General features: G+C 37.2%; 1 protein-coding gene across 1 annotated transcript; it reads right to left on the bottom strand.

Moving 5' to 3' along the window:
• Window positions 1-9,091: 9,091 nt before the first annotated feature.
• LOC129894684 (uncharacterized) lies at window positions 9,092-11,578 on the bottom strand. Its single transcript, XM_055970348.1, has 4 exons — window positions 11,334-11,578; window positions 10,643-11,216; window positions 9,684-10,227; window positions 9,092-9,201 (listed from the first exon to the last, which is right to left on the bottom strand). Exons 1-4 carry the CDS (start codon window positions 11,576-11,578, stop codon window positions 9,092-9,094), a joined length of 1,473 nt encoding a protein of 490 aa, XP_055826323.1.
• Window positions 11,579-13,321: the final 1,743 nt, after the last annotated feature.

The raw sequence follows: 13,321 nt of genomic DNA, 5'->3' as shown, positions 1-13,321 counted from the left end.
TTTCTTATATATTAAAGGACATGTTTAGAGATAATTCTTTTGAAGATCTCTTTGGGAATAGTATTATAGGAATTAGGGTATGTGGAAAAAAATATTGTGCATTGTATATGTAACATCCCCTAAAAACGTTGTATACGATGTTTCAATTTTCGCCTAAACATGATACAACCTCTGTATTTTGGCATAACTTTTCATAGGAATATCCAAATTGAGTGATTCAAATTTCTGAGTAACCACAAGATCATTATCTACAACTTTTCTGAAGACCATATTTTAAGATTCAGAGGTTAAGTAGGTCAAATAAATTAATTTGTGTAAGGTAGGATGCTGTGACGGAAATGAGTGTTTATAGAAGAAAGATCATATCTCACTGTAGGCTTATCCAAATTGGTTGATTCTTAAATAATATGATACTAGACTTCCATATCTACAATTCTTATGAAGACACCAAATCTTAATAAGGAATTTATCTTATTCAAACGCAGCTCCCAAAAAGAGTATTCTGTCAAAAATAACTCATTTCACCTACCATAGAAAGATCTAGATACATTTGACATCACTCATGACATAAATTGTCCTCCATTTAACATCATCCATGACATCAATATATTCCACTAAATTTTCAATTTTTTTTTATAATTATTTTATTTATTGTTAGGTCCCTCTTTCCCACCTATAAATACCCACCTTATTTCCTCATTTTATTCATCAAGCTTTCTCAAGCAAATCTTCTCTCTATACACATTCTCAAATATAGTTTTAGTTCTTAGTAGTGAATAAATACTATTCCGGTGATTCATATATTTCGGGTAGTACACAAAACGTTCCAGCAAGGAGAGAAGCTAGGACTCAAGAGTGTTCATTAAGTCTTCCGGTACCAACTAAAGTTTCGGTTTCCAGGTATGTAAGGCTTTAATGAGAGTATTCCTTGCACTCTCATGTCTAAATTATTTTGATTATATGATAAATTATATTTATTTTCTTTAAGCTCTACTCTAAGTTATGTGTGTATTTATCCATGGGTTCTTCCACCCATGTAGTCCAAAAACTCTTTCAATTAAGTCTCTTGATTTCAAGTAATATTTTCTTATGGTAATTCTTAATTTTACTTAATAGTATGAATCATGGTTAAACTAATGATTATTGCTCTATTTTGATGTAACATAATTTCATAAGTATGAGTTGATGGTTTACAAGTAATTCCTCTATTATCTATTTAAAGATTCTTGAAATTCATGGTGGGTTGTTTAAAGCATGATTTTTAATTAATAGATTTCAAAGTATTTATGTATATTTATTTACATACATATTTGCAAGTTGAAGTGATTTGAACCCATCTAGTTTTATTATGTTTTTAATAAAGTTTGACTTGAAAGCTTTGACTCCAAATGAATGTTTATAAAAGCAATATCTATGATTAAAAGGGAGTCTTATGAAATGAAAGAATGATGAAATGATATGAATGATGAATTCTTTATGCAATAAGGACAATTCTTGCATATTTGAATTATCAAATGTTTTAATGAGCTATTCTACCGAATATAATGTTTGAATTCTCAAGTTATATGCTATGAATATTTTGAAGTATTAAACTATTCCGTGGGATTGACTTAGCACCGAATGAGGCATTGAGGTGGGATTCGGTAAGGGAATCCTAGTAGCAACCCCTTGTCTCATTAACTATGTGCCAACATAGGAGTCCTTGTAGGCTTAGGCTAATGGATCCATGAAAGCCCTTAAAGTTAAAGTTAAAGAAAAGAATGAAGTTGACGGAGTTCTACCTCGCAAGTAGTCTCCCCGGCCAACGTAGGGGGTTATGTTGGATTCCATGTAATAGCTCACATGGTCTTAAATGTCGGTTATGGTTAATTTTCCACAAAATGAATGTTTTAAAGGATTATGATTTATTATGCATACATTAAATTATGTTCCATATTACATAAACTTTTAATGTTTCCTCAATGTTCATGCATCCTTACATACTTAGTACATTCAAAGTACTAACGCATACTCTTTTGCCTACATGATATCACCATGTAGGGATCAGTGCTCCTCCTCGTTCTCCTCTACGTGGCTAGTTGATATTCCATTGGAGACTACTTTTGGTGAGTTCTCATGTTCTGGGAACAATACTCCTTTATCTTTCTAGCTTATGATATGTTAAGATATTTTACTATGGAATTTCTTCTATTATGATTGAGGGTGAGCTAGGGACTTATCTTAGCCCCGTTAAATCTAATAGTTAGAGGTATTGTTGGACATATATAAGTTGAAGATTTACTATTATGATTTCCGCTTGTTTATTTATCATCATTACCTATGAAAGGCTAAAAGAATGCTAAGAGGCTTGATTGAGGTACTTCCGGGTTCCTCATTCGCCATGTCACATCTAGGCCCTAGGCTTGGGTCGTGACAAACTTGGTATCAGAGCCCGAGGTTTTGAATGATCCTTGGAGTCCAACATACCGCGTCGAATAGGGTCTTGTTCATGGTTGTGAAGCGCGCCACAATTATGAATAAGAGACTATGAGGCATTTAGGAAAATTTTCACTTCTTTCAAATTCATGTCGTGCCTTAGAGCATCCTAAGCTTTTCTTTAACTAACGACCCATTTTGTGTTCTTTAGATAATGACTCGTGGAAGACCACCTCGAAGAGCAAGGGTTGACGATGAGGACCAAACTCCTCCGGTTCCTAATGCCCAATATCATGAGGATGGGGTAACCCATGCTGAGTTTCGCAATGTTATTACTTTGTTAGCTCAAGTCGTAGCCAACCAAGGGAATCTAGGTGTTTCTTCTCCCCAAATGCAAAATCCAGCCTCTAGGATTCGAGATTTCCAAAGGATGAATCCGCCCGAGTTCGATGGTTCTAAACTAGATGAGGACCCTATGGAGTTCATTAATGAGGTGTACCGGATTGTGGCTATCATGGGTGTGCCACCAAATGAGAAGGCCGAACTAGTGGCCTATCAACTCAAAGGTGTGGCTCGAGTGTGGTACGAACAATGGGTTGTTGAGAGGGATGAAGAAATAGGATCGATAGGATGGGAAGAGTTCAAAGGTGCTTTCCTAGACCGTTTCTTCCCTTTAGAGCTAAGGGAGGCCAAAATCCAAGAGTTCATCAACCTCCATCAAGGGAGTATGAGCGTGAGGGAGTATGCTCTCAAATTCACTAAGTTGTCAAAGTATGCTCCCTTTATGGTCTCCGACCCAAGAGCTTGGATGAGCAAGTTTATTTACAGTGTCTCAAGCTTGGTGTCCAAGGAGTGCAAAATGGCCATGTTGGTCAAGGAGATGGACATCTCTCGATTAATGACTTACGCCGAACAAATCAAAGAAGAGAAGCTTAGAGAGAGATCTAGGGGGTTCAAAAAAGCTAGAATGGATGGTGGAGGGTTTAATCCTCAAAGGTCCGATCATGGTAACAATGGCAAAGGCCAAGGTGGGCAACGATTTGTGAGACAAGGTTCCACCAATACTCCTCCTCCAAAGTTCAACAAGGACAAGAGTGGTAAACCAATGATTCCAAGAGAGAATGTTGCTACTCAAACTTTCCCCACTTGCAAGAAGTGTGGAAGGACTCACAAAGGGGAATGCTTAGTCGGCTCCAATGCATGCTTTAAGTGTGGCAAGCTGGGCCACCATGCTAAGGATTGTAGAGATGGTGGTGGTAGGACTCAAGGACAAATTGCTCATGGTCAACAAGTCCAAGGAGGTGTCCAACGCACCAATCGCTTTTACGCCTTGCATGGGAGACAAGAGGTTGAGGATGCACCCAATGTCATTATCGGTATGTTAAAGGTCTTTTCTTTTGATGTGTATGCACTATTAGATCCGGGTGCAAATTTATCTTTTGTTACTCCATTCCTTGCTAATAGATTTGATATTTTACCTGAAATGTTATTAGAGCCTTATTTGGTGTCTACCCCTGTTGGTGAATCAGTTATTGCTAGAAAGTTCTATAGGGGTTGCCTTGTGTCTATCTTGCATAAAGTTATTCCTTGTGATCTCATTGAGCTTGACATGATAGATTTCGATGTCATTCTTGGGATGGATTGGTTACATGCATCTTATGCTTCCATAGATTGTAGGAATCGTCGAGTCAAGTTCCAATTTCCAAATAAGCCTGTTATTGAATGGCAGGGTCGTGATTCGGTAGTGAAGGGTCAATTTATTTCTTATCTTAAGGCTCGCAAAATGATTTCTAAGGGATGTATTTACCACATTATGAGGGTTAGGGATGTCAACTCCAAAAGTCCTTCTCTTGAGTCAGTTCCTATAGTCAATGAATTCCCTGATGTCTTTCCCGATGACCTTCCCGGTTTTCCTCCCGAAAGAGAAGTTGATTTTGGTATTGATCTCCTCCCCGATACCCAACCTATCTCTATTTCTCCTTACCGTATGGCCCCAGCAGAATTAAAAGAGTTAAAGGAACAATTAAAGGATTTGTTAGAGAAGGGGTTCATAAGACCAAGTATTTCGCCATGGGGTGCTCCTATTCTATTTGTAAGAAAGAAGGATGGGTCGCTTCGAATGTGCATAGACTATCGGCAATTAAATAAGATGACCATTAAGAACAAGTATCCACTCCCTAGAATAGATGACTTGTTTGATCAATTGCAAGGGGCAAGTCACTTCTCCAAGATCGACCTTCGGTCCGGCTATCACTAACTACGGGTAAGGGAGTGTGACATTCCCAAAATAGCCTTCCGAACAAGGTATGGTCACTATGAGTTTGTGGTGATGAGTTTTGGGTTGACGAATGCACTGGCGGTGTTTATGGACTTGATGAATAGGGTGTTCAAACCTTACCTTGATACCTTTATAGTGGTTTTCATTGATGATATTTTAATTTACTCTCGGTGTGAGGAAGAACATAAAAATCACTTGAGAGTTGTTCTTCAAACATTGAGGGATAAACAATTATTTGCAAAATTTAGTAAGTGTGAATTTTGGTTAAAGGAGGTAGCATTTCTTGGTCACGTAGTGTCCGGTAATGGAATCAAGGTTGATCCTAAGAAAATAGAGGCAGTCAAAAATTGGCCTAGACCATTATCTCCTTCAGATATTAGGAGATTCTTAGGTCTAGTCGGGTACTATAGAAGGTTCGTTAAAGGCTTTTCTTCCATCTCATCTCCTATGACAAAATTGACCCAAAAGAAATCCAAATTCATATGGACAGATGAGTGTGAGAAGAGTTTCCAGACCTTAAAAGATCGACTTACCTCTGCTCCTATTTTGACTCTCCTAGAAGGATTAGAAGGGTTTGTAGTTTATTGTGATGCTTCAAAGATTGGTTTAGGTTGTGTCTTAATGCAAAAAGGCAAGGTAATAGCCTATGCTTCTAGGCAATTAAAGGTGCATGAGCGCAACTACCCTACCCATGACCTTGAATTGGCGGCCGTTGTTTTTGCTCTGAAGATTTGAAGGCATTACCTCTATGGGGTGCATGTGGATGTGTATACTGATCATAAGAGTCTTCAATATGTGTTCACCCAAAAGGACCTTAATCTAAGGCAAAGAAGGTGGCTAGAACTCCTTAAGGACTATGACATGAGTGTGCACTATCATCCGGGTAAAGCCAATGTGGTTGCTGATGCACTTAGTAGAGTGTCTATGGGGAGTGTGGCCCATGTGGATGAAAGGAAGAAGGATTTGGTGAAAGATGTTCACCGATTGGCTAGATTAGGGGTGAAGTTGGGTAGTACTAATGATGGAGGTATGGTTTTTCAAAATAGGTATGAATCCTCTTTGGTGGTGGATGTTAAATCCAAGCAAGATCTTGACCCAAAGTTTATCGAGTTAAAAAAGTTGGTAAAGGAAAAGAAGATAGAGGTCTTTTTCCAAGGGGGAGATGGGGTTCTATACTACCAAGGTCGGATATGTGTTCCAGATGTTGATGGCCTAAGAAGTTTGATCTTGATGGAGGCTCATAATTCTAGATACTCCATTCATCCCGGTTCAACGAAAATGTACCGAGACTTAAAAGAGTTGTATTGGTGGGGTGGCATGAAGAAGGACATAGCAAGGTTTGTGTTCGAATGTACAAATTGCCAACAAGTGAAGGCCGAACATCAAAGGCCAGGTGGCCTAGCCCAAGACATTAAAATCCCTACTTGGAAGTGGGAAGATGTGAATATGGATTTTGTAGTGGGTTTGCCTCATACCCGGAAGCGTCATGACTCGATTTGGGTAATTATTGATAGAATGATTAAGTCAGCTCACTTCCTACCGATTAAAACTTCCTATAGTGCCGAAAACTATGCCAAGTTGTATATTCGGGAGTTGGTGAGGTTGTATGGTGTGCCGTTATCCATTATTTTGGATCGTGGTACCCAATTCACTTCTCACTTCTAGAGATCATTTCAAAAAGGCCTCGGTAATAAGGTAAAGTTGAGCACAGCATTCCATCCTCAAACGGATGGGCAAGCCGAAAGGACGATTCAAACACTAGAGGATATGTTAAGGGCTTGTCTGTTGGAGTTTAAAGGGAATTGGGATGATCATCTACCTCTCATCGAGTTTGCCTATAATAATCATTACCACTCAAGTATTGAGACGGCGCCGTTTGAGGCTTTGTATGGGAGACGATGTAGATCACCAGTTAGTTGGTTCGAAGTAGGCGAGATGACCTTGTTGGGTCCCGATTTGGTACTTGATGCTTTAGAGAAGGTGAAGATCATTAGAGAAAGGTTGAAAAAGGCTCAAAGTCGTCAAAAGTCCTATTCTGACACTAGAAGAAGGGATCTTGAGTTTAATGTGGATGATTGGGTGTATCTGAAGGTTTCACCAATGAAAGGTGTGGTTCGATTTGGCAAGAAAGGGAAATTGAGCCCTAGATATGTAGGGCCTTATAGAATCGTGAGACGTGTTGGTAAGGTTGCATATGAGTTGGAATTACCATTGGAAATGGCCATGGTTCATCCGATGTTTCACGTGTCTATGTTGAAAAAATGTGTGGGTGATCCTAGTTCCATTCTACCTATGGGAGTAGTGAATATTGAAGAAAACTTGACCTATAAAGAAGTTCCTGTAGAAATTTTGGACCGGCAAGTTAAGAGATTGAGGAACAAAGAAGTTGCATATGTTAAAGTCCTTTGGAGGAATCAACAAATAGAAAGTGCAACATGGGAAGCGGAAGCGGATATGATTAAGAGATACCCTAGGAAGTATCTGAGTTATCCTAAGTCTTTCACTTTGAACTTTCTATGTAAAGTATGTTGTGCCTCATCAATCATTTGTTGATTACTTCCTGTGATCAACAAGTCATCAACATAAACTAGGATTATTACTATATCAGTGCCAGCTTGTTTAGTAAACCAAGAATGATCATGTGAACTCTGATTGTATCATGCTTCTATTAGGGTTGTAGTCAATTTAATATTCCATTATCTAAAACCCTGTTTAAAACCATATAAACATTTTACATGCTTACAAACTCTAGTCTCCCCCTGCTTGTGAAATCCCTGTGACAAAGCCATATAGACAACTTCATATAGATCACCTTGTAAAAAGGCATTGTTGACATCCATTTGTAATAAAGTCCAATCCCTTGAAGCTGCAATGCTAATAATAGTTCTCACTGTCACCATTAGGGTTGGGCATAAAATATCAAAAATGGAATTACCGAATCAAACCGACTATTTTGGTATTTTGGTATTCAGTAATTCAATTCGGTATTCGGTACTGAAATATAAAATTCAGTATTTTAATTTCGGTATTCAGAATTTATAATTATACCATTCGGTATTTATCGAATACCAAAATTAAATTCTCGCGGTATTTTTCTTTTTTGTAAGACACAGTTGTTATTTTCCATGGCTCTAGCTATAGATTAGTTTGTTTTTAAATCAAATACCTAGTACTTTTGGGAAGCGTTTAAACTTTAGAAATGGATGCAGAAACATGGACACCTCTTCATGCCGATGTATTCAGGTCATACAGTTGGTCTGCAAATGTTTGTGGAAAAAAGCAGTGGTATTTTCTAGCTCCAAGGCAACATCACTTAGTTTTTGACAGGTGTGGTACATGTTTTTGTTATCCATGGACTTTATTCAAACCATTTTTCTTTTCCTGCCAACATTTTTAGACTTTGGAAATAAGATTGGGTTAAAACTGTGAATGATTTGGAAAATATTATCTGAGTGACTGAGAAAGCTACGTACGCTGCTAAACACTAAAAGTTCTGATGTCAAGCTCCAAGCAGATGTGCCATATGCCCATATCATCATAAATATGTATCTCAAAAGAAGTTTTTTCGTATTCCATATTTTACAATCTTCCATAGATGACTGTCACAGAATATTGAAATAGAAGCATCAAATGACTAAACACAACTAAATTAATATTGTTGTTTAGTGGACTTCGACTTCAATATGGTATTACTGAATACCGTACCGAGCCGAAATTTGATTTACAGATTATCGAATTACTGAATCGAAGTTTGAAAGTTTGGTATTTGGTATATACTTTAAATTACCGATTACCGAATCCGAACTTTGTAAATATCGAACCGAATACCGAACGTCCAGCCCTAGTCACTATCTTTGCAACTGGTGAAAAAGTCTCATGATAATCCAACCATTCCTTCTAATTATAGCCCTTGGCTACCAACCTTGTCTTGTATTTATCTATAGTCCCATATGCTTTGTACTTGATCTTAAAAACCCATTTTGAACAAATAGCCTATTTCCCAAGAGACAAGTCTACTATTTTTCAAGTGTAATTACTCTCTAAAGCATTTATTTCATCTGTCATAGTAGCAACCCCACTTTCATCCTGAGAAGCCTCTTTGAAGGACTTGGGCCCCACAGGTGAATAAAAGGCACTTAGGTAAGCTTGATAAGGAGAGGACAGGTGTGAGTAATTAAGGTAGTCTGAAATAGGGTAGGAAAACTAGCAGATGGCTTAGATAACTTAGAAGTAGTTACATAATCACTAAGCCAAATAGGTTGCTTAGTATTCCTAGTGGGCCTAGTGTGTATTTATGACTAATTAGTTAGTGATATAGGGTCCTAAACTTGTAGTGGGACTATTACTAAATGTCATTCATTTGAATTTCCTTCAATGGAAACATCAACATCTACCAATTCAGGTTTTTGGACCATGAGTATCAGGAGACTGTGTGGGTGCTGAAACAATAGTATTCATCTCTACTAACTGTTTCAACACAATAGGCTCAGCACATGTAGTTGGAGGATCTGATTCAATAGGAGTGATTAACTCAAACATGTCCAGGTTAACTATTGAGTTTTCTTCATGATAGAGAAAAATGTATTCTCGGAAGGTACATCCCTACTTACAAAGAAAGTTTTCTCAACCAGGTCATAGACTCCCTTCTGAGTTTCTAAATAACCAAGAAACACTACTTTTCTGACTCTAGGAGCAAACTTGTCTCCTTTTGGCAATCTACTTTCATAGCACAAACAAACAAATACTCTTAAATAATCAAGGTTAGGTGTCTTGTGATGCAATATCTCATAATGTGTCTTCCCTCCAAGTACACTGGTGGGAAGTTTATTGATCAAATACACATCAGTCTTAACACATTCTCCCAAGAAATGAATAGGTAAGGAACTCTGAAACTTCAATCCCCTAGCTACTTCTAGGATGTGCCTGTGTTTCCTCTCCACTGTCCTATTCTATTGGGGAGTGTAAACATAACTACTTTGGTGCACAATACCATGAGATGCAAGAAAATCAATAACTGAAGAATTGAAAAATTCTGCCCCATTATCATATCTCAAGACTTTCACAAACAAGTCAAATTGGTTTCTTATTAAAGCAATGAAATATTTCAGAACTACAATGAATTCACTCTTATAATGAATCAGACATATCCATGTGTACCTACTATGATCATCTACTATAGTAACAAAGTAGTTCTTTCTATTTGGAGTAGGCTTGCTATAAGATCCCCAAACATCAACATGAATCAATTCAAAAACTCTAAGTGTTTTACTATTACTGACAGGAAATTTCAATCTACATTGCTTTGCTAAAGGACAAATCTCACAGTTGTGTGACATATTCTTGTCTGAGAAATGCTTTAATGACTTAATATCTTGCATTATTCCAGTTGATGGATGTCCCAATCTTAAATGCCATAGCTTTGCATCTGCATTCTCAGAAACTACTGCATTTATTGTGGATTTTATTGATTCCTTCAATATGTACATACCTTCCTTTTCCTTACCAATCCCCAATACCTTGCCATTGAAAAGTCCCTGAAACACATAGAAATTAGGGGAAAAGGAGAAATGAACAAGAGAGTTCCTTGGTTAATTTGGAGACTGATAGTAAGCTGAACTTGAATTCTGGTATATACAGAACATTCTTAAGTTCATGACCTTCTAATATGTTGATAGTTCTTGTACCTTTGATATCACATCTATTCCCTGTTAGAACTTGAACTCCACAAGAATCACTATCTTTTAATCTTCTAGTAGTAGTTAATAAATCCTCATTCGATGTAATATGATATGTAGCTCCACTATCAACTATCCATTCATAAATTTTTCTTGCTTTGGACAATAAAGAGGTGATACCTGACACGTTAGCAGCATAATCTGATGTTCCTATTCTATCCATCTTGTTAACTAGATCCTGATATTGAGTTGGTGACATATGTGTTCAAGTTACACTATTGGGAAAATCATCAGCATTCTTTGTCAGGTGTGCATTTGCAGGCTTGAAGTCACATTTGAAATCATTAGTTCCTTTCCTTTTGCTCTTGAAATCTAGATGATAGCCAACTAACCTATAACAATCAGCCTTAAAATGACCTTTAAATCCACAGTGATCACAAATTATTCCCGGAGGTACAGACTTCTTTGGCTTTGATTTGTATCCCTGAGTCCTGCCTACTAGAAGTGTTAAAGCATCTCTGGTTTTGTCCATAACTTCCAATGCTCTTTGTCTGTCTTCTTGTGCTGCAATAGCATATACTTTATTTACAGTCACCACAGGTATTCTAGCCAAAATATTACTTCTATTATTTCCAAAGCTTTCATTCAATCCCATCAAAAACTGAAGTAGTCTTTGTGATATTAGATGCTCCACATATGAAGTTAAATCTTCATAATTACATCCACATGATGGAATCATCACATCCAGTTCAAACCATAGATCCCTCAATTTCGAGTAATATGGAGTAACAGAGTCAGTTCCTTGTTTCAAAGTGGCAATTTCAAACCACAGTAGGTTCTGGTGAGATCTGTTCTATCAAATCTTACTTCAAAATTTGTCCAAACTTTCTTTGCATTCGAAGCATACATGATCTTGGTAACAATTCACTTGTAACTATGCTTGCAATCCATGACAACACTATCACATTGTATTTTCCCATTGTTTTTCTAATGCTCCTTTGTAATCTCCTTTTGCACACGATCCATTAACGAATCCAAGCTTTTCTTTTTTCTTGAGAGCCAGCTTCATTGAACGACTCCACAAAGCATAATTTTCTTGCCCTGTTAACTTGATTGGAATAAGAACAACTCCAGATGCATCAGATACCTGGAGATATAGTGGATGATTGTGATTTAGGGTTGTTACTTCATTTACTTCATTTGCCGCCATTGTTGCTTATTTCAAAAGCTTTTCTCAGATCTTCACAATATCTATTCTTGTCTTCTTCTGCGCAGATCAGTCCCTCATGATCAGTTGCTCTAATACCATGTTAAAATCTATTAGCTAATCTAAAAACTAACTAGATCTAACTGAGCTACATTGAAAGTTGCATAGAACTTGATTAGAGAAGAAAAAGAAGTATTATTATGTTTCAATTGAACCCACACTTAGGAGTATTTATACAATGTGAAAATACAAGTTGGCTGTAGTGTAGTGCTAACAAACTACACTTAACGGACTAACACCTACTTAACAAACTAACTCTAACAGAATGAGTTAGTTACAACTTACAGTAACCAACTGATGTGACAACTAATTTCCAGTTATATTAATCCAAATTTCAGCTTGATTTAATAAAATATAAGGAAATTAACATATTGCGACTCTTCGTTTCTCATTCTTTATATTTCCGAGTTCCTTTTGGGCGTGTGACGCTTCTCAAACTTTATATATCAAAACTCCTCTAAAAACGAGTTTTCTGAATCATTGTTGAAAAGAAGATAATGTCATTTAAATATCTCCAACTCTTATTAAAAAATATGAACTCCCAATATTTCCACATTAAAACTTGTTTTGAAAAATTGCAAATGCTATGCAAACGTGAAATACATGGACAAGGCTTTACATGAGGTATTTAAAATTTCTTCTATTTTTCTTATGCTTTTATTTTAATAAAAATAATAATTAAACTAGGACTCCATCAATCATTGATGAGAAAAACTCACAGCTTGAGTTTGGCATAGTTGTAACCATTGTTGGCACGTCACTTTAGACCATATAGCATAGTTTCAGCTTCTACTAGGCTACTAGTGCTAGGTAATATACAAATGTTGTAAGCAAAGACAGTTTCTTTGGCTTCCATCAGAGCTTAGCTTGACTTTCATTATAGGAGGTTTGACCATAGTGATAGTTTTGTGGTGTAATGGCGCTTAGCATAGGCTGTTCCAGTTGTTCTCCATCCTTGAACTTCCAAACTGTTTCTTTACCTTAAGAATTTACGTTGAAATCACCCCATTGATACGACACCCTTGAGCTCCTCTTTTCCAAAAATAAAAATATATCAAATCTGATTTTTGTAACAGTTTCTTTTATACAAGTTGTCGTTGCAATTGTAGAAAAATCATTCCAAATGTGGAGTTCTTTGGGCTGGGCCAACCTTGCATTTCCATATTCTAAATGCGGGCTACCCTTCACAATTGGTATTGCCACCAGCGCAACCGCGTTTTCAAATGTGATGGACTGTCCGCATGAAATGACCCTCCAGGTCATTTCTGTGTAAATGCCTTCTTCTCGTCATTTAGAGAGTTTCTATTGTGACCTAAAGTCATTTATGACTTGCTGGCGCTAATTGTTCGGTCGCTTGGTCACTCCTTTGGGGTTTATGCCTGTTTTTCTATTTTGGAGCTTTTGAAATTTGAATAGTTAATTTCGATCAAAACATCAAGTAAACGGCCTCAGAATGAAATTCTGATGATTCCATCATCTTCGAAATGGTCATTTTAGGCTATTAACATGGCCGGCTCGAGTTCCGAGGCTTTCAGTACGAGTTTGAACCATTAAGCATTTTAGTCTTTAAGCTTTGGTCTAAGTTTGACCTTGGTTAACATTCTTGGTAAACTTACTCGGATGAGAATTCCGTCAGCGTGGTTAGTTCTGGAACGTCCAGATTTTTCTAGAAGGCCCCTTATGTCA

Source organism: Solanum dulcamara, chromosome 7, assembly GCF_947179165.1.
Source record: "Solanum dulcamara chromosome 7, daSolDulc1.2, whole genome shotgun sequence".
Lineage (NCBI taxonomy): Eukaryota > Viridiplantae > Streptophyta > Magnoliopsida > Solanales > Solanaceae > Solanum > Solanum dulcamara.
Note: the sequence above shows the minus strand (reverse complement) of the source record. Positions and strands in the feature narration are given on the sequence as shown.